Here is a 20,070-nt window from a genome sequence, read left to right as displayed (position 1 = left end):
TCTACTGCTCTCTCTCTACCTCTCTCTCTCGCTCTACCTCTCTCTCTCTTGCTCTACTCTCTCTCTCTCTACCCCTCTCTCTACTCTCTCTCTCTCTCTCTCTCTCCTCTCTCTACCTCTCTCTCTCTCTACCTCTCTCTACCCTCTCTCTCCTCTCTCTCTCTACCTCCTCTCTCTCTACCCCTCTGTACCCCTCTCTCTCTCTCTCTCTCTCTCTCTCTCTCTCTCTCTCTCTCTACCTCTCTCTCTCTACCCTCTCTACTCTCTCTCTGCCCATCTCGCTCTCTACCTCTCTGCTCTCTCTACTCTCACTCTACCTCTCTCTCTACCTCTCTACTCTACCTACCTCTCTCTCTCTACCTCTCTCTCTCTACCTCTCTCTCTCTCTGCCTCTCTCTCTACCTGCTCTCCTACTCTCAACCTCTCTCTCTCTACTCTCCTACCTCAACCTCTCTCTCTACCTCTCTCCCTACCTCTCTCTCTCTATCTCTCTCTCTCTCTACCTCTCTGCCTCTACCTCTCTCTACCTCTCTCTACCTCAACCTCTCTCTCTACCTCTCTCCTCTCTACCTCTCTCTCTACCTCTCTCCCTACCTCAACCTCTCTCTCTCTCTCTCTCTCTACCTCTCTGCCTCTCTCTCTACCTCTCTGCCTCTCTCTATCTCTCTACCTCTCTACCTCTCTATCTCTCTCTCTCTACCTCTCTACCTCTCTCTGCCTCTCTCTCTCTCTCTCTCTCTCTCTCTCTCTCTACCTCTCCTCTATCTCTCTTTTCTCTCTCTCTCTCTCTACCTCTACCTATCTCTCTCTCTACCCCTCTCTCTCTCTTCTCTCTCTCTCTCTCTCTGCCTCTCTCTCTACCTATCTCTCTCTCTCTCTCCTCTCTCTCCTCTCTCTCTCTCTCTACCTCTCTCTACCCCTCTACCTCTCCTCTCTCTCTGCCCTCTCTCTCTCTACCTCTCTCTCTACCCTCTCTCTACCTCTCTCTCTCTCTCTCTCTCTCTACCTCTCTCTCTCTCCCTCCTCTCTCTCTACCCCTCTCTCTGTCTCTCTCTCTCTGTCTCTCTCTCTCTCTCTCTCTCTACCTCTCCCTCTCCTCTCTCTCTACCCCTCTCTCTACCTCTACCTTTCTACCCCTCTCTCTCTCTCACTCTACCTCTACCTCTACCTCTCTCTCTCTCTCTCTACCTCTCTCTCTCTGCCTCTCTCTCTCTCTCTCTCTGCCTCTCTCTCTGCTTCTCTCTACGCCTCTCTCTGCTTCTCTCTACCTCTCTCTCTCTCTCTCTCTCTGCCTCTCTCTCTGCCTCTCTCTCTCTCTCTCTGCCTCTCTCTGCCTCTCTGCCCTCTCTCTCTCTCCTCTCTCTCTCTGCCTCTCTCTCTCTGCCTCTCTCTCTACCTCTCTCTCTCTCTCTCTCTACCTCTCTCTCTCTGCCTCTCTCTCTCTCTCTGCCTCACTCTCTGCTTCTCTCTACGCCTCTCTCTGCTTCTCTCTACCTCTCTCTCTCTCTGCCTCTCTCTCTCTCTGCCTCTCTCTCTCTCTCTCTCTCTCTCTCTCTCTGCCTCTCTCTCTCTCTCTCCTCTCTCTCTGCCTCTCTCTCTCTCTCTGCCTCTCTCTCTCTCTGCCTCTCTCTCTCTACCTCTCTCTCTCTCTCTCTCTACCTCTCTCTACTTCTCTACCTCCACAGAGGGAGATAGTGCCGTCCACGCGCCTGGCTGTCATTCCCCCGGCCTTCAGCACTCGGACCCTGGCTGCACAAGCCACTGAGTACACCTTCGCCTACATCCAGGTCCCACAAGACGTAAGTTTTGTACACACAGACACACAGTGGCCTTTGAAAGTATTCCCCCCTTGGAATTTTTCCTATTGTGTTGCCTTACAACCTGGAATTAAAATATATATATTTGGAGGGTTCTATCATTTGATTTACACAACATACCTACCACTTGAAGATGCAAAATATTTTGTTTTATGAAACAAACAAAAAATAAAACAAAAAGGCAATACTTTGTAGACCCACCTTTTGCAGAAATTGCAGCTGCAAGTCTTATGTGTCTGTAAGCTTGGCACATCTAGCCACTGGGATTTTCTGCCCATTCTTCAAGACAAAACGTGCTCCAGCTCCTTCAAGTTGGATGGGTTCTGCTGGTGTACAGCCATCTTTAAGTCATACCACAGATTCTCAATTGGATTGAGTTCTGGGCTTTGACTGAGCCATTCCAAGACATTGAAATGTTTCCCCATAAACTACTTGAGTGTTGCTTGAACACTATGCTTAGGGTCATTGTCCTGCTAGAAGGAGAACCTCCGTCCCAGTCTCAAATCTCTGGAAGACTGAAACAGGTTTTCCTTAAGAATTTCCCTGTATTTAGCGCCATCCATCATTCCTTCAGTTCTGACCAATTTCCCAGTCCCTGTCGATGAAAAACATCCCCATGGCATGATGCTGCCACCACCACTGTGGGGATGGTGTTCTTAGGGTGATGAGGTGTTGGGTTTGCGCCAGAAATTGAGTTTTCCTTGATGTTTAAAAAGCTACATTTTAGTCTCATCTAAACCAGAATACCTTCTTCCATATGTTTGGGGTGTCACCCACATGTCTTTTGGTGAACACCAAATGTGTTTGCATATTTTTTTTCTTTAAGCAATGGCTTTCTTCTGGCCACTCTTCCGTAAAGCCCAGCTCTGTGGAGTGTACGGCTTAAAGTGGTCCTATGGAGAGATACTCCAATCTCCGCTGTGGAGCTTTGCAGCTCCTTCAGGGTTATCTTTGGTCTCTTTGTTGCCTCTCTGATTAATGCCCTCCTTGTCTGGTCCATGAGTTTTGGTGGGCGGCCCTCTCTTGGCAGGTTTGTTGTGGTGTCATATTCTTTCCATTTTTTAATAACGGATTTAATGGTGCTCTGTGGGATGTTCAATGTTTCGGATATTTGTTTATAACCCAACCCTGATCTGTACTTCTCCACAACTTTGTCCCTGACCTGTTTGGAGAGCTTCTTGGTCTTCATGGTGCTGCTTACTTGGTGGTGCCCCTTGCTTAGTGGTGTTGCAGAATCTGGGGCCTTTCAGAACAGGTCTATATATACTTTATTTGACTAATTATGTGACTTCCGGAGGTAATTCTTGCACCAGATCTTATTTAGGGGCTTCATAGCAAAGGGTTGAATACATATGAACACACCACTTTTCAGTCTTTTTTTTTTGTATAATGTTTTGAAATAAGTGATTTTTTTCATTTCACTTCACCAATTTGGACTATTTTGTGTATGTCCATTACTTGAAATACAAATAAAAATCTATTTAAATAACAGGTTGTAATGCAACATAACAGGAAAAATGCAAAGGGGGACGAATACTTTTGCATGGCACTGTACATACACACATACATACATATGTGCATACATGCACACATACATATATGAACGGGTTATGGTAGTGTGTGTGTATAAATATACAGTGGGGCTCCAAAATTACTGGCACCCCTGACTGGCAATGCGCAAATAATGCTTAAACAAATATAAACAATAGAATTATAGAGAGAAACTCAAAATACCAACATGTGAGAAATACGATACTTTATTAATGTTTCAATGGAACTAACCAAAATGTATTGATTTAATTAAAATCAATGTCCTCCAAATCAAGGTTTCACAATTAATGGCACCCTTAAATATTATTGTAAATAACATCTACCAAAATTAAACAACTAATTCAATTCCACTTATTTAAGTTTGTCTAAGTCTTAAGGAACTATATTGAGCCATTACATCACTTCCTGTTTCAATAGGGTATAAAAATGTGGTAACACACATGCAATATCCTGCTGTCATCCAACACCTTGAAGAAAAGAAAAGAACTGGCAGTTGAAAAAGAGACAGATGGTCGTAGACCTTCATAAATCTGGTAATGGCTACAAGATCCACAAACGATTGAATATACCACTGAGTACTGTCAGGGCGATTATTAAAAAATGCAAAAGATATGGAACTGTTGAAAACCTCATGTGTAGAGGACGCAAATGTATTTTTCCCCCCAAGATAGGGAGAAAGATGGTGAGAGAAGCAACAAAATCCCCAATAATCACTGTGAAGGAATTGCAGGCCTTGGTGGCGTCTTGGGTTCACCAGGTTTCAAAAAGCACCATCAGACACCACCTCCACAACCACAGGCTCTTTGGAAGGGTTGCCAGAAGAAAGACCATTCTTATCCCAAGACACAGACGCAAGCGCTTGGAGTTTGCCAAACATCATTTAAATTATGACTGGAAGAAGGTGTTCTGGTCAGATGAGATAACAGCATCGGCATGTTTGGCGTCGAAACAGAGATGCATACAAGGAGAAAATAAGGCACCTCATACCCACGGTGAAGTATGTAGGGGGTCAGTGATGTTTTGGGGCTGTTTTAATTCCAGATGTCCAGGGGCACTGGTTAAGATTGATGGCATAATGAATTCCACCAAGTATCAGGCAATTTTGGCTGACAATCTGGTTGCCTCTGCCAGAAGGCTGGGCCGTATGTGGACTTTCCAACAAGACAATGACCCGAAACATACCTCAAGATCCACACAGAAATGTTTCTGTGACAACAAAATCAATGTTCTGCCATGGCCATCTCAGTTGCCAGACCTCAATCCAATGGAAAACCTGTGGGCTGAGCGGAAGAGGGCAGGTGATAAGCACAAACCCAAGAATGTGAAGGATCTTGAAAGGATCTGCATAGAGGAATGGTCCAAAATCCCTCCAAATGTGTTCCTTAACCTTGTCAAACATTACAGGAAAAGACTCCATGCTGTTATCCTTGCCAGAGGTAGTTGCACTAAGTACTAAATGAGGAGTGCCGATAATTATGAAACCTTGATTTTGGTTAAATTTATTTTGTATTAAATAATTGTATGATTTTGGTTGGTTCCATTGAAACATTAAGGTATTAATTAGTATTAATAAGTATATATCATGTTGGTATTTTGAGTTTCTCTATAATTATATTGTTTATATATTTTTTAAGTATTGTTTGTGCATTGCCAGTCAGGGGTGCCAGTAATGTTGGAGCCCACATACAGTGGGGAGAACAAGCATTTGATTCACTGCCGATTTTGCAGGTTTTCCTACTTACAAAGCATGTAGAGGTCTGTCATTTTTATCATAGGTACACTTCAATTGTGAGAGACGGAATCTAAAACAAAAATCCAGAACATCACATTGTATGATTTTTAAGTAATTTATTTATTTGACACATCAGAAAAGCAGAACTTAATATTTGGTACAGAAACCTTTGTTTGCAATTACAGAGATCATACGTTTCCTGTAGTTCTTGACCAGGTTTGCACACACTGCAGCAGGGATTTTGGCCCACTCCTCCATACAGACCTTCTCCAGATCCTTCAGGTTTCGGGGCTGTCGCTGGGCAATACGAACTTTCAGCTCCCTCCAAAGATTTTCTATTGGGTTCAGGTCTGGAGACTGGCTGGGCCACTCCAGGACCTTGAGATGCTTCTTACGGAGCCACTCCTTAGTTTCCCTGGCTGTGTGTTTCGGGTCGTTGTCATGCTGGAAGACCCAGCCACGACCCATCTTCAATGCTCTTACTGGGGGGAGGAGCTTGTTGGCCAAGATCTCGCTATGGCCCCATCCATCCTCCCCTCAATATGGTGCAGTCGTCCTGTCCCCTTTGCAGAAAAGCATCCCCAAAGAATGATGTTTCCTCCGCCATGCTTCACGGTTGGGATGGTGTTCTTGGGGTTGTACTCATCCTTCTTCTTCCTCCAAACACGGCAAGTGGAGTTTAGACCAAAAAGCTATGCGCTGGCTTGAGCAGGGGGACCTTGCGTGCGCTGCAGGATTTTAATCCATGACGGCGTAGTGTGTTACTAATGGTTCTCTTTGAGACTGTGGTCTCAGCTCTCTTCAGGTCATTGACCAGGTCCTGCCATTTAGTTCTGGGCGGATCCCTCACCTTCCTCATGATCATTGATGCCCCACGAGGTGAGATCTTCCATGGAGCCCCAGACCGAGGGTGATTGACCTTCATCTTGAACTTCTTCCATTTTCTAATATTTGTGCCAACAGTTGTTGCCTTTTCACCAAGCTGCTTGCCTATTGTCCTGTAGCCCATCCCAGCCTTGTGCAGGTCTACAATTGTATCCCTGGTTTCCTTTACAAAGCTCTATAGTCTTGGCCATTGTGGAGAGGTTGGAGTCTGTTTGATTGAGTGTGTGGACAGGTGTCTTTTATACAGGTACCGAGTTCAAACAGGTGCAGTTAATACAGGTAATGAGTGGAGAACAGGAGGGCTTCTAAAGAAAAACTAACAGGTCTGTGAGAGCCGGAATTCTTACTGGTTGGTAGATGATCAAATACTTATGTCATGCAATAAAATGCAAATGAATTACTTAAAAATCATACAAGGTGATTTTCTGGTTTTTGTTTTAGATTCCGTCTCACAGTAAAAATTACAGACCTCTACATGCTTTGTAAGTAGGAAAACCTGAAAAATCAGCAGTGTATCAAATAATTGTTCTCCCCACTATATATATATACTGAGTATACACAACATTAGGAACACCTTCCTAATATTGAGTTGCACCCCCTTTTGCCCTAAGAACAGCCTCAATTCATGGAGGCATGGACTCTACAAGGTGCTGAAAGCGTTCCACAGGGATGCTGGCCCATTTTGACTCTAATGCTTCCCACAGTTGTGTCAAGTTGGCTGGATGTCCTTTGGGTGGTGAAACATTCTTGATACACACGGGAAACTGTTGTGTGAAAAACCCAGCAGATTCAGATTTGCAGTTCTTGAGACAAACCGGTTTGTCTGGCACCTACTACCATACCCCGTTCAAAGCCACTTAAATCTTTTGTCTTGCCCATTCACCCTCTGAATGTCACACATACACAATCCATGTCTCAAGGCTTAAAATCCATCTTTAACCTGTCTCCTCCCCTTCATCTACACTGATTGAAGTGGATTTAACAGGTGACCTCAATAACATCATAGCTTTCAGCTGGATTCACCTGGTCAGTCTGTGTCATGGAAAGAGCAGGTGTTCTTAATGTTTTTATACACTGGGTGGTTTGAGCCCTGAATGCTGATTTGGTTGAAAACAGCCGTGGTATATCATACCGTATACCACAGGTATGACAAAACGTTTATTTTTGCAGCTCTAATTATGTTGGTAACCAGTTTATAATAGCAATAAGGCACCTCAGGTTTGTAATATATGGCCAATATACAACGGCTAAGTTCTGTATCCAGGCACTTTGTGTTGCGTTGTGCGTATGTAAGAACAGCTGTGCTTTATTAGCCATATACCACACCCCCTCGGGCCTTATGGCTTAAGTATGCGCAGTGTATGTACATACTGTACAGTGTGTGTGTATATATACAGTATATACACACACACCCTAATAACTGGGCAGAGTGTGTGTGAGAGCCCTAGTCTTTATAATATCTCTAGGTCTGTACTTGTGTGTCTGACTCAACACTCTGTGTTTTTACGATGTCAAGCACTCTGAAGTGCTTTAGTGTTATAGCAGTGTTGTCACTCTGTTAAAACCCTGGATTTCTCAGAAGCCTGGGATGATCTGAGTGGGGATCACATAGCTAAGATCAAAACACATGGTTTGTCTGAGTGGGGATCACATAGTAAAGATCAAAACACATGGTTTGTCTGAGTCGGGATCACATAGCTAAGATCAAAACACATGGTTTGTCTGAGTGGGCATCACATAGCTAAGATCAAAACACATGGTTTGTCTGAGTGGGGATCACATAGCTAAGATCAAAACACATGGTTTGTCTGAGTGGGGATCACATGGCTAAGATCAAAACACATGGTTTGTCTGAGTGGGTATCACATAGTTAAGATCAAAACACATGGTTTGTCTGAGTGGGGATCACATAGCTAAGATCAAAACACATGGTTTGTCTGAGTGGGGATCACATAGTTAAGATCAAAACACATGGTTTGTCTGAGTGGGGATCACATAGCTAAGATCAAAACACATGGTTTGTCTGAGTGGGGATCACATAGTTAAGATCAAAACACATGGTTTGTCTGAGTGGGGATCACATAGCTAAGATCAAAACACATGGTTTGTCTGAGTGGGGATCACATAGTTAAGATCAAAACACATGGTTTGTCTGAGTGGGGATCACATAGCTAAGATCAAAACACATGGTTTGTCTGAGTGGGGATCACATAGTTAAGATCAAAACACATGGTTTGTCTGAGTGGGGATCACATAGCTAAGATCAAAACACATGGTTTGTCTGAGTGGGGATCACATAGCTAAGATCAAAACACATGGTTTGTCTGAACTGAAAGTGTGTGTTTTTACATTTGTCTAAGCTTAGTATGTGTCCTAGCCTAGGATGTCTATTTTTGTGGTTCTGTTCGTGTGTGTGTGTGTGTGTGTGTGTGTGTGTGTGTGTGTGTGTGTGTGTGTGTGTGTGTGTGTGTGTGCGTGTTTGCGCGTGCGTGTGTGTGTGTGTGTGTGTATCAAAACCGTTCGTGTGTGCGCGTTGTGTGTGTGCGCGCATCCTTTTGTGTGTGTGTCTGTCCATGTGTGTGTTTGTAATGTGTGTGTCCTTACCCAATATGTATATTAGTTTATTTTTGAGTGTGTGTCTGGGTTCAAGGTGTGTGTGCTGTCTCCTCTCCACTGAGTCAGTGTGAAGCTGCAGCAGGGTGATGTGGGCCATCTGTCCGCCCAGGCCTCAGCCTCACCTCCACTCTCTACAGCTGACACAGCTCTCTACCTCTCTCTACCTCGCTCTCCCCATTTTTGTCTCCACCTTTGTCTTTCTACCGCTCTTTCATTTGATCTGTCTTTTTCACCATTTCCCTTTGTCTACCTCCCTCTTCTGGCTCTTTTATTTCTCTTGTCTCTCACTCTGCCACTGGTTGTCTGAACTTTTATTTCTTCTGTCTCTCTTTTATCTCTGTCTGTCTCTCTCATGCCTCTGTTGGCTCTTTTATTTCTCTCTCTGTCTCTCTCTCTACCTGTTGGCTCTTTTATTTCTCTGTTGGTCTTTCTAGCTATTTCTCTCTCTGTCTCTCTCTCTGCCTCTGTTGGCTCTTTTATTTCTCTCTCTGTCTCTCTCTCTACCTCTGTTGGCTCTTTTATTTCTCTCTCTCTCTCTCTCTACCTCTGTTGGCTCTTTTATTTCTCTCTCTGTCTCTCTCTACCTCTGTTGGCTCTTTTATTTCTCTCTCTGTCTCTCTCTCTACCTCTGTTGGCTCTTTTATTTCTCTCTCTGTCTCTCTCTCTACCTCTGTTGGCTCTTTTATTTCTCTCTCTGTCTCTCTCCTACCTCTGTTGGCTCTTTTATTTCTCTCTCTGTCTCTCTCTCTACCTCTGTTGGCTCTTTTATTTCTCTCTCTGTCTCTCTCTCTACCTCTGTTGGCTCTTTTATTTCTCTCTCTCTCTCTCTACCTCTGTTGGCTCTTTTATTTCTCTCTCTGTCTCTCTCTGTCTGTTGGCTCTTTTATTTCTCTCTCTGTCTCTCTCTCTACCTCTGTTGGCTCTTTTATTTCTCTCTCTGTCTCTCTCTCTGCCTCTGTTGGCTCTTTTATTTCCTCTGTTGCCTCTGTTGGCTCTTTTATTTCTCTCTCTGTCTCTCTCTGCCTCTGTTGGCTCTTTTATTTCTCTCTCTGTCTCTCTCTCTGTCTCTGTTGGCTCTTTTATTTCTCTCTCTGTCCTCTGTCTGGCTCTTTTATTTCTCTCTCTGTCTCTGTCTCTCTCTGTCTCTGTTGGCTCTTTTATTTCTCTCTCTGTCTCTCTCTCTGCCTCTGTTGGCTCTTTTATTTCTCTCTCTGTCTCTCTCTCTGCTCTCTGTCTCTCTCTCTCTGCTCTGTTGGCTCTTTTATTTCTCTCTCTGTCTCTCTCTACCTCTGGCTCTTTTATTTCTCTCTCTCTCTCTCTCTCTGTCTCTCTCTGTCTCTCTCTGTCTCTGTTGGCTCTTTTATTTCTCTCTCTCTGTCTCTCTCTCTACCTCTGTTGGCTCTTTTATTTCTCTCTCTGTCTCTCTCTACCTCTGTTGGCTCTTTTATTTCTCTCTCTGTCTCTCTCTCTGCCTCTGTTTCTTTTATTTCTCTCTCTGTCTCTCTCTCTACCTCTGTTGGCTCTTTTATTTCTCTCTCTGTCTCTCTCTCTGCCTCTGTTGGCTCTTTTATTTCTCTCTCTGTCTCTCTCTCTGCCTCTGTTGGCTCTTTTATTTCTCTCTCTGTCTCTCTCTGCCTCTGTTGGCTCTTTTATTTCTCTCTCTGTCTCTCTCTGCTGTTGGCTCTTTTATTTCTCTCTTCTCTCTCTCTGTCTGGCTCTTTTATTTCTCTCTCTGTCTCTCTCTCTGGGCTCTTTTATTTCTCTCTCTGTCTCTCTCTCTCTCTGTTGGCCTTTTATTTCTGTCTGGCTCTTTTATTTCTCTCTCTGTCTCTCTCTCTGCCTCTGTTGGCTCTTTTATTTCTCTCTCTGTCTCTCTCTCTACCTCTGTTGGCTCTTTTATTTCTCTCTCTGTCTCTCTCTCTGTCTGTTGGCTCTTTTATTTCTCTCTCTCTGTTGGCTCTTTTATTTCTCTCTCTCTGTCTCTCTCTCTACCTCTGTTGGCTCTTTTATTTCTCTCTGTCTCTCTCTACCTCTGTTGGCTCTTTTATTTCTTTCTCTCTGTCTCTCTCTCTGCCTCTGTTGGCTCTTTTATTTCTCTCTCTGTCTCTCTGTTGGCTCTTTTATTTCTCTCTCTGTTGGCTCTGTTTCTTTTATTTCTCTCTCTGTCTCTCTCTCTGCCTCTGTTGGCTCTTTTATTTCTCTCTGTCTGGCTCTTTTATTTCTCTCTCTGTCTCTCTCTCTACCTCTGTTGGCTCTTTTATTTCTCTCTCTGTCTCTGTCTTTTATTTCTCTCTCTGTCTCCTCTGTTGGCTCTTTTATTTCTCTCTCTGTCTCTCTCTCTACCTCTGTTGGCTCTTTTATTTCTCTCTCTGTCTCTCTCTACCTCTGTTGGCTCTTTTATTTCTCTCTCTGCTCTGGCTCTTTTATTTCTCTCTCTGTCTCTCTCTCTACCTCTGTTGGCTCTTTTATTTCTCTCTCTGTCTCTCTCTCTACCTCTGTTGGCTCTTTTATTTCTCTCTCTGTCTCTCTCTCTACCTCTGTTGGCTCTTTTATTTCTCTCTCTGTCTCTCTCTACCTCTGTTGGCTCTTTTATTTCTACTCTCTCTGTTGGCTCTTTTATTTCTCTCTCTGTCTCTCTCTCCTCTGTTGGCTCTTTTATTTCTCTCTCTGTCTCTCTCTCTACCTCTGTTTTTATTTCTCTCTCTGTCTCTCTCTCTACCTCTGTTGGCTCTTTTATTTCTCTCTCTGTCTCTCTCTCTACCTCTGTTGGCTCTTTTATTTCTCTCTCTGTCTCTCTCTCTGCTACTCTTTTATTTCTCTCTCTGTCTCTCTCTACCTCTGCTCTTTTATTTCTCTCTCTGTCTCTCTCTCTACCTCTGTTGGCTCTTTTATTTCTCTCTGTCTCTCTCTCTACCTCTGGCTCTTTTATTTCTCTCTCTGCCTCTGTTGGCTCTTTTATTTCTCTCTCTGTCTCTCTCTCTACCTCTGTTGGCTCTTTTATTTCTCTCTCTGTCTCTCTCTCTACCTCTGGCTCTTTTATTTCTCTCTCTGTCTCTCTCTCTACCTCTGTTGGCTCTTTTATTTCTCTCTCTGTCTCTCTCTCTACCTCTGTTGGCTCTTTTATTTCTCTCTCTGTCTCTCTCTCTGCCTCTGTTGGCTCTTTTATTTCTCTCTCTGTCTCTCTCTACCTCTGGCTCTTTTATTTCTCTCTCTGTCTCTCTCTCTACCTCTGTCTTTTATTTCTCTCTCTGTCTCTCTCTCTCTACCTCTGCTCTTTTATTTCTCTCTCTGTCTCTCTCTCTACCTCTGTTGGCTCTTTATTTCTCTCTCTGTCTTCTTTTATTTCTCTCTCTGTCTCTCTCTACCTCTGTTGGCTCTTTTATTTCTCTCTCTGTCTCTCTCTCTACCTCTGTTGGCTCTTTTATTTCTCTCTGTCTCTCTCTGCTCCTCTGTTGGCTCTTTTTTTATTTCTCTCTCTCTGTCTCTCTCTCTCTACCTCTCTGTTGGCTCTTTTATTTCTCTCTCTGTCTCTCTCTCTACCTCTGTTGGCTCTTTTATTTCTCTCTCTCTGTCTCTCTCTCTACCTCTGTTGGCTCTTTTATTTCTCTCTCTGTCTCTCTCTCTACCTCTGTTGGCTCTTTTATTTCTGTCTCTGTTGGCTCTTTTGCCTCTGTCTCTCTCTGCTCTGTTGTTGCTCTTTTATTTCTCTCTCTCTGTCTCTCTCTCTACCTCTGTTGGCTCTTTTATTCTCTGCTCTGTCTCTCTGTCTCTGCCTCTGTTGGCTCTTTTATTTCTCTCTCTCTGTCTCTCTGCCTCTGTTGGCTCTTTTATTTCTCTCTCTGTCTCTCTCTCTGCCTCTGTCTCTCTGCCTCTGTCTCTCTCTCTGTCTCTTTCTGGCTCTTTTATTTCTCTCTCTGCCTCTGTTGGCTCTTGTTTGTTTCCTGTTTTCTTTATTCAATTCAATTCAAGGGGCTTTATTGGAATGGGAAAATATGTTTACATTGCCAAAGCAAATGTTTTCTTTATCTCAGGGGTACTTACCCATCTTCTTTATATCCTCTCTCTCTCAGCTAATATTTCTCTCCTCTCTTCTGTCCCTAAATATCTGGTCAGATCTCTCTCTCTCTCAATCTCTCTTGTTCTCTCTTTCTCAATATCTCTTGTTCTCTCTTTCTCAATCTCTCTTGTTCTCTCTCTCTCTCAATCTCTCTTGTTCTCTCTCTCTCAATCTCTCTTGTTCTCTCTTTCTCAATATCTCTTGTTCTCTCTCTCTCTCAATCTCTCTTGTTCTCTCTCTCTCTCAATCTCTCTTGTTCTCTCTCTCTTGTTCTATCTCTCTTGTTCTCTCTCTCTCAATCTCTCTTGTTCTCTCTCTCCATCTCAATCTCTCTTGCTCTGTTTTTTCCTCTTCCCTCTCTCTCTGGGCCTGTTACTAGTGGTGACAGCGTTTCTCCCCAGATGTCCTCTCTGCCCTGCCACCTGGAGTAGAGAGGGTGCTGCCTGGTCTCTCACTCACCTGCTGTGACTCAAACTGGCCAGTGGCCACACAGACAGAAACACACACACACTGTCCGTCAGTCATTCACTAAGACACATATTCATATTAATACATGCATATACTTTAAACATATATAATACATTCTCCTCTGTTAGCATATATAGTTGAATGCATAGTTATGACCATCCACACACTGGTCCATTTCAGGAGCATGCTAGTACTAACCTTGTTACAGTGTCCTGTCCCACTCAGCAGAAGTACCTGTTAGTGTCCTGTCCCACTCAGCAGAAGGCCCTGTTAGTGTCCTGTCCCACTCAGCAGAAGGCCCTGTTAGTGTCCTGTCCCACTCAGCAGAAGGCCCTGTTAGTGTCCTGTCCCACTCAGCAGAAGGCCCTGTTAGTGTCCTGTCCCACTCAGCAGAAGGTCCTGTTAGTGTCCTGTCCCACTCAGCAGAAGTGTCCTGTTCAGTGTCCTGTCCCTGTCCCACACAGCAGAAGGCCCTGTTAGTGTCCTGTCCCACTCAGCAGAAGACCCTGTTAGTGTCCCGTCCCACTCAGCAGAAGGCCCTGTTATAGTGTCCTGTCCCACTCAGCAGAAGGCCCTGTTATTGTCCTGTCCCACTCAGCAGAAGGCCCTGTTATTGTCCTGTCCCACTCAGCAGAAGGCCCTGTTAACGTCCTGTCCCACTGAGCAGAAGGCCCTGTTAGTGTCCTGTCCCACTCAGCAGAAGGCCCTGTTAGTGTCCTGTCCCACTCAGCAGAAGGCCCTCATTCATATTGCATATCCCCACCCTGCCCCCTTGGCTCTCTGTCCCTCTCTCTTTCTCCCTCTATCCGTCTCTCTCACCACCTCTCCCTCTCTCTCTCACCCTGAGCTCCCTCATCCGTCTCTCTCACCACCTCTCCCTCCCTCTCTCACCCTGAGCTCCCCATCCCTGTCTCCCTCCCTCTCTCACCCTGGCTCCCTCTATCCGTCTCTCTCACCACCTCTCCCTCCCTCTCTCACCCTGAGCTCCCTCTATCCGCCTCTCTCACCACCTCTCCCTCCCTCTCTCACCCTGAGCTCCCTCTATCCGTCTCTCTCACCACCTCTCCCTCCCTCTCTCACCCTGAGCTCCCTCTATCCGCCTCTCTCGCCCTGAGCTCCCCTGCGGAGTGTGAGACAAGCTGACCACAGGAGGAAGAAGAAACAAAAAGCCCCCCAGTTTTCCCCCTTGAACACTCAGTATCCCTCTCTACACATACACACACAGAGACACACACCACATTCACACCCCAAGGGCAGCTTGCTCGGGGGTTGCCATGGAGACAGGACCAGGGCAAAGAGGAAGGAGAGCAAGCGAGAGGGACAGAGCAATGATGAATGGGGGATGTTGGGGTGTACTCAATTGATCCCTGTTTTTAAAGCCATGGTGGGGCGTGTCTTATTGCTCCTCAATACTCCTAATTGGCTTCCTTGTCTCGCTCTCTGAGCACAATATGAGTCCCTTTTATTAGAGGGCTAAAGATTTCAGGATAAACTGTTCTGGCTCAACAGCCTCCAGCAGGGTGACCTAACCCCTTGACCTCCCCTCTCCTCCTCTTCCACCCCCGTTAGGAGGATGCGCGTGCTGACGTGGTGGACAGCCTGGTGCGGGACATCCAGAACACCCAGTGTCTCCTCAACGTGGAGCACAGCGGCGTCACCTGCCCCCACGTCACACTGCAGTTCGCCGACTCCAAGGACGACGTGGGCCTCAGCCTGGTCAAGGAGGGCATGGTCATGGTGGACGTGCGGAAAGAGAAGCACCTGCAGAAAATGGTAGGAAAATGGCAGCCTTGGCGGTATTCAAAGAGAGAAATGAAAGTTATGTTTACCTTAAAGTCATTATAAAACTGAAAACTTATCAGGGCACTATGGCCAAAACAGATGTGTTTTATGTACCAGGGCTAGCATTGGGCCAAATGAATTGGCGTTAGAGTTTAGAAAAGGTTACGCTGACATGTGCCAGACGTTTTCAGGTCATAGTGACTTTGTCAGGGCCAAAACATGATACTGGGTGACAGTGTATGTGACTGGCTGGCTGTGAAAGGTCTAGTCTATTTCAACAAGGCTGTTCGCCTCACACTACCATGCTAACAGGTCAGTGTTTTTGTTATGAATAAGTGCTAGCATGTGGCTAAATGCTGACATGTTTAGTAATCCAAAATGAAGACCGATCTGAAGCGATGCATCTCTCGGTACGTCTAGCGCTCAGCAGGACAGGTCCCTCTGACGGCGGCCATTTTGTAATGTCATGAAGTGCAGCTCGTTTGCCTTCCCTCATTATGCTAATTCAGCTGGCAGACTCAAAGCCTCTCTGTAAATGAAAGATAAAGGCACAAAACTGAAATATTTATTCCTGGCGCAATTACCGCTCCTACACGCCCCGACATTACTCCACTCTGTCATTTAGGTACAAAGTGGCACACACACGTTCACACATAGACACAGAAATGGGCTCACCGGTCAGAACACAAACACTCATAAACATATGAATGCACACCCACACAGAATGTTATACTTAATCACCCTCGTTTCCCTGTACCACCACTAAAGTTTTACAACCCATTGGAAGACACTTATTCAGCCCACGTCAGTCAATAAGTAACTGTATAGTGTGTATTTGTCACCAGGGAGCTCACCTTTGACCTCTTTGGGCCACTGAGACTGTAAACAGTATTGTGTTGAAACAACCCACTGGAACAGAGTCAGAGCAGTGATTAAAACCCAGCTGTCCACTGAAACAGGCTGATAGAGCCATGCAGTCTGAACCCTGCTGTCCACTGAAACAGGCTGATAGAGCCATGCAGTCTGAACCCTGCTGTCCACTGAAACAGGCTGATAGAGCCATGCAGTCTGAACCCTGCTGTCCACTGAAACAGGCTGATAGAGCCATGCAGTCTGAACCCTGCTGTCCACTGAAACAGGCTGATAGAGCCATGCAGTCTGAACCCTGCTGTCCACTGAAACAGGCTGATAGAGCCATGCAGTCTGAACCCTGCTGTCCACTGAAACAGGCTGGTAGAGCCATGCAGTCTGAACCCTGCTGCCCACTGAAACAGGCTGATAGAGCCATGCAGTCTGAACCCTGCTGCCCACTGAAACAGGCTGATAGAGCCATACAGTCTGAACCCTGCTGTCCACTGAAACAGGCTGATAGAGCCATGCAGTCTGAACCCTGCTGTCCACTGAAACAGGCTGATAGAGCCATGCAGTCTGAACCCTGCTGTCCACTGAAACAGGCTGATAGAGCCATGCAGTCTGAACCCTGCTGTCCACTGAAACAGGCTGATAGAGCCATGCAGTCTGAACCCTGCTGTCCACTGAAACAGGCTGATAGAGCCATGCAGTCTGAACCCTGCTGTCCACTGAAACAGGCTGATAGAGCCATGCAGTCTGAACCCTGCTGTCCACTGAAACAGGCTGATAGAGCCATGCAGTCTGAACCCAGCTGTCCACTGAAACAGGCTGATAGAGCCATGCAGTCTGAACCCTGCTGTCCACTGAAACAGGCTGATAGAGCCATGCAGTCTGAACCCTGCTGTCCACTGAAACATGCTGATAGAGCCATGCAGTCTGAAACCTGCTGTCCACTGAAACAGGCTGATAGAGCCATGCAGTCTGAACCCTGCTGTCCACTGAAACAGGCTGATAGAGCCATGCAGTCTGAACCCTGCTGTCCACTGAAACAGGCTGATAGAGCCATGCAGTCTGAACCCTGCTGTCCACTGAAACAGGCTGATAGAGCCATGCAGTCTGAACCCTGCTGTCCACTGAAACAGGCTGATAGAGCCATGCAGTCTGAACCCTGCTGTCCACTGAAACAGGCTGATAGAGCCATGCAGTCTGAACCCTGCTGTCCACTGAAACAGGCTGATAGAGCCATGCAGTCTGAAACCTGCTGTCCACTGAAACAGGCTGATAGGGCCATGCAGTCTGAAACCTGCTGTCCACTGAAACAGGCTGATAGGGCCATGCAGTCTGAAACCTGCTGTCCACTGAAACAGGCTGATAGGGCCATGCAGTCTGAACCCTGCTGTCCACTGAAACAGGCTGATAGAGCCATGCAGTCTGAACCCTGCTGTCCACTGAAACAGGCTGATAGAGCCATGCAGTCTGAACCCTGCTGTCCACTGAAACAGGCTGATAGAGCCATGCAGTCTGAACCCTGCTGTCCACTGAAACAGGCTGATAGAGCCATGCAGTCTGAACCCTGCAGTCCACTGAAACAGGCTGATAGAGCCATGCAGTCTGAAACCTGCTGTCCACTGAAACAGGCTGATAGAGCCATGCAGTCTGAACCCTGTTGTCCACTGAAACAGGCTGATAGAGCCATGCAGTCTGAAACCTGCTGTCCACTGAAACAGGCTGATAGGGCCATGCAGTCTGAAACCCTGCTGTCCACTGAAACAGGCTGATAGGGCCATGCAGTCTGAACCCTGCTGTCCACTGAAACAGGCTGATAGGGCCATGCAGTCTGAACCCTGCTGTCCACTGAAACAGGCTGATAGAGCCATGCAGTCTGAACCCTGCTGTCCACTGAAACAGGCTGATAGAGCCATGCAGTCTGAACCCTGCTGTCCACTGAAACAGGCTGATAGAGCCATGCAGTCTGAACCCTGCTGTCCACTGAAACAGGCTGATAGAGCCATGCAGTCTGAACCCTGCTGTCCACTGAAACAGGCTGATGGAGCCATGCAGTCTGAACCCTGCTGTCCACTGAAACAGGCTGATGGAGCCATGCAGTCTGAACCCTGCTGTCCACTGAAACAGGCTGATAGAGGCATGCAGTCTGAACCCTGCTGTCCACTGAAACAGGCTGATAGAGGCATGCATTCTGAACCCTGCTGTCCACTGAAACAGGCTGATAGAGCCATGCAGTCTGAACCCTGCTGTCCACTGAAACAGGCTGATAGAGCCATGCAGTCTGAACCCTGCTGTCCACTGAAACAGGCTGATAGAGCCATGCAGTCTGAACCCTGCTGTCCACTGAAACAGGCTGATAGAGCCATGCAGTCTGAACCCTGCTGTCCACTGAAACAGGCTGATAGAGCCATGCAGTCTGAACCCTGCTGTCCACTGAAACAGGCTGATAGAGCCATGCAGTCTGAACCCTGCAGTCCACTGAAACAGGCTGATAGAGCCATGCAGTCTGAACCCTGCAGTCCACTGAAACAGGCTGATAGAGCCATGCAGTCTGAACCCTGCAGTCCACTGAAACAGGCTGATAGAGCCATGCAGTCTGAACCCTGCAGTCCACTGAAACAGGCTGATAGAGCCATGCAGTCTGAACCCTGCAGTCCACTGAAACAGGCTGATAGAGCCATGCAGTCTGAACCCTGCTGTCCACTGAAACAGGCTGATAGGGCCATGCAGTCTGAACCCTGCTGTCCACTGAAACAGGCTGATAGAGCCATGCAGTCTGAACCCTGCTGTCCACTGAAACAGGCTGATAGAGCCATGCAGTCTGAACCCTGCTGTCCACTGAAACAGGCTGATAGAGCCATGCAGTCTGAACCCTGCTGTCCACTGAAACAGGCTGATAGGGCCATGCAGTCTGAACCCTGCTGTCCACTGAAACAGGCTGATAGAGCCATGCAGTCTGAACCCAGCTGTCCACTGAAACAGGCTGATAGAGCCATGCAGTCTGAACCCAGCTGTCCACTGAAACAGGCTGATAGAGCCATGCAGTCTGAACCCTGCAGTCTATCAGGCCTGTTTGTCTTATGCTGGTCATGTCCCCTGTGCTGCTCCCTCTGAAACGATGCAGTCTGTTCAGACTGAGATGTGAAGGCTCTGGGTGCATCTCTTTCATTGATATAGTCTAAAGTGGTATAGTTTTAATAGTCTTAAAGAGGGGGGGGGCTAGACAGGTGAAAGCACCCTGAAGGCCTTCGACCTTATCACTTTAAAGTCCCCTGGCAAACAAAGCTCCTCTGTCAGCAAAAGACTGACCACTAACTGAGCTCAGCTTCCATTTCCTCAAACAGCCTTTATTTTGAAATGTTTAAAGCTGGAATGCTTAGTGGTGAAACTCCCACGTCCATTTGTGATATTACAACAACAAACACAGTTTTTTCCCTCCTGACATCATTGTATTCCAGATGACAAATTGATGTTCTCAGGCGCTGGTCTTGTTTCATAGAGGAGAGCGAGATTTGTTAGATTTATTTGAAGGGAAACTCTGTTTGTTTTGTGGATATGCCCTGTAGCAAATGGACAACACACTTAAGCATTGTCCATGTAATAAAGATAGACAATATACGTATAATCATAAATGTATGTACCAGCTGCTAGTATTGTTGGAGAGAAAAAGAGGGAGGTCTATAGAGAGGAGAGAACGACAGAGAATGAGGATGGATGGATAGAGAGGAGAGAATGACAGAGAATGAGGGATGGATGGATAGATAGAGAGAGGAGAGAATGAGGGATGGATGGATAGATAGAGAGAGGAGAGAATGACAGAGAATGGGGGATGGATAGAGAGAGGAAAACGACAGAGAATGAGGGATGGATGGATAGATGGAGAGAGGAGAGAATGACAGAGAATGGGGGATGGATGGATAGATGGAGAGATCGACAGAGAATGAGGGATGGATGGATAGATAGAGAGAGGAGAGAACGACAGAGAATGAGGGATGGATGGATAGAGAGAGAGAGGAGAGAATGACAGAGAATGGGGGATGGATAAATAGAGAGAGAGAGGGATAGAGAGAGCAGAGAACGACAGAGAATGGGGATGGATAAATTGAGAGAGGGGGATAGAGAGAGGAGAGAACGACAGATGGATGGATAGAGAGAGGAGAGAACTACAGAGAATGAGGGATGGATAAATAGAGGGATAGAGAGAGGAGAGAACGACGGAGAATGGGGGATGGATAAATAGAGAGAGAGAGAGATAGAGAGGAGAGGAGGACAAAGAATGGGGGATGGATAAATAGAGAGAGAGG

The 20,070-nt window shown here is 46.2% G+C and overlaps 1 protein-coding gene across 1 annotated transcript in view; it reads left to right on the top strand.

The window, feature by feature from the left end:
* Nucleotides 1-20,070, top strand: part of LOC127926723 (staphylococcal nuclease domain-containing protein 1-like) — a gene marked incomplete at its 5' end in the record, with an annotated part of 298,204 nt that overhangs the window by 237,128 nt on the left and 41,006 nt on the right. Inside the window, 2 exons of the mRNA XM_052512234.1 lie at nt 1,686-1,799; nt 14,696-14,899. Coding sequence (XP_052368194.1) covers nt 1,686-1,799; nt 14,696-14,899 — 318 coding nt within the window. The remainder of the gene's footprint in view (nt 1-1,685; nt 1,800-14,695; nt 14,900-20,070) is intronic.

This window comes from Oncorhynchus keta, unplaced genomic scaffold (assembly GCF_023373465.1).
Source record: "Oncorhynchus keta strain PuntledgeMale-10-30-2019 unplaced genomic scaffold, Oket_V2 Un_contig_8107_pilon_pilon, whole genome shotgun sequence".
NCBI lineage: Eukaryota > Metazoa > Chordata > Actinopteri > Salmoniformes > Salmonidae > Oncorhynchus > Oncorhynchus keta.
The sequence above is the reverse complement of the archived record's forward strand: the minus strand, read 5'-3'. Positions and strand labels throughout refer to the sequence as shown.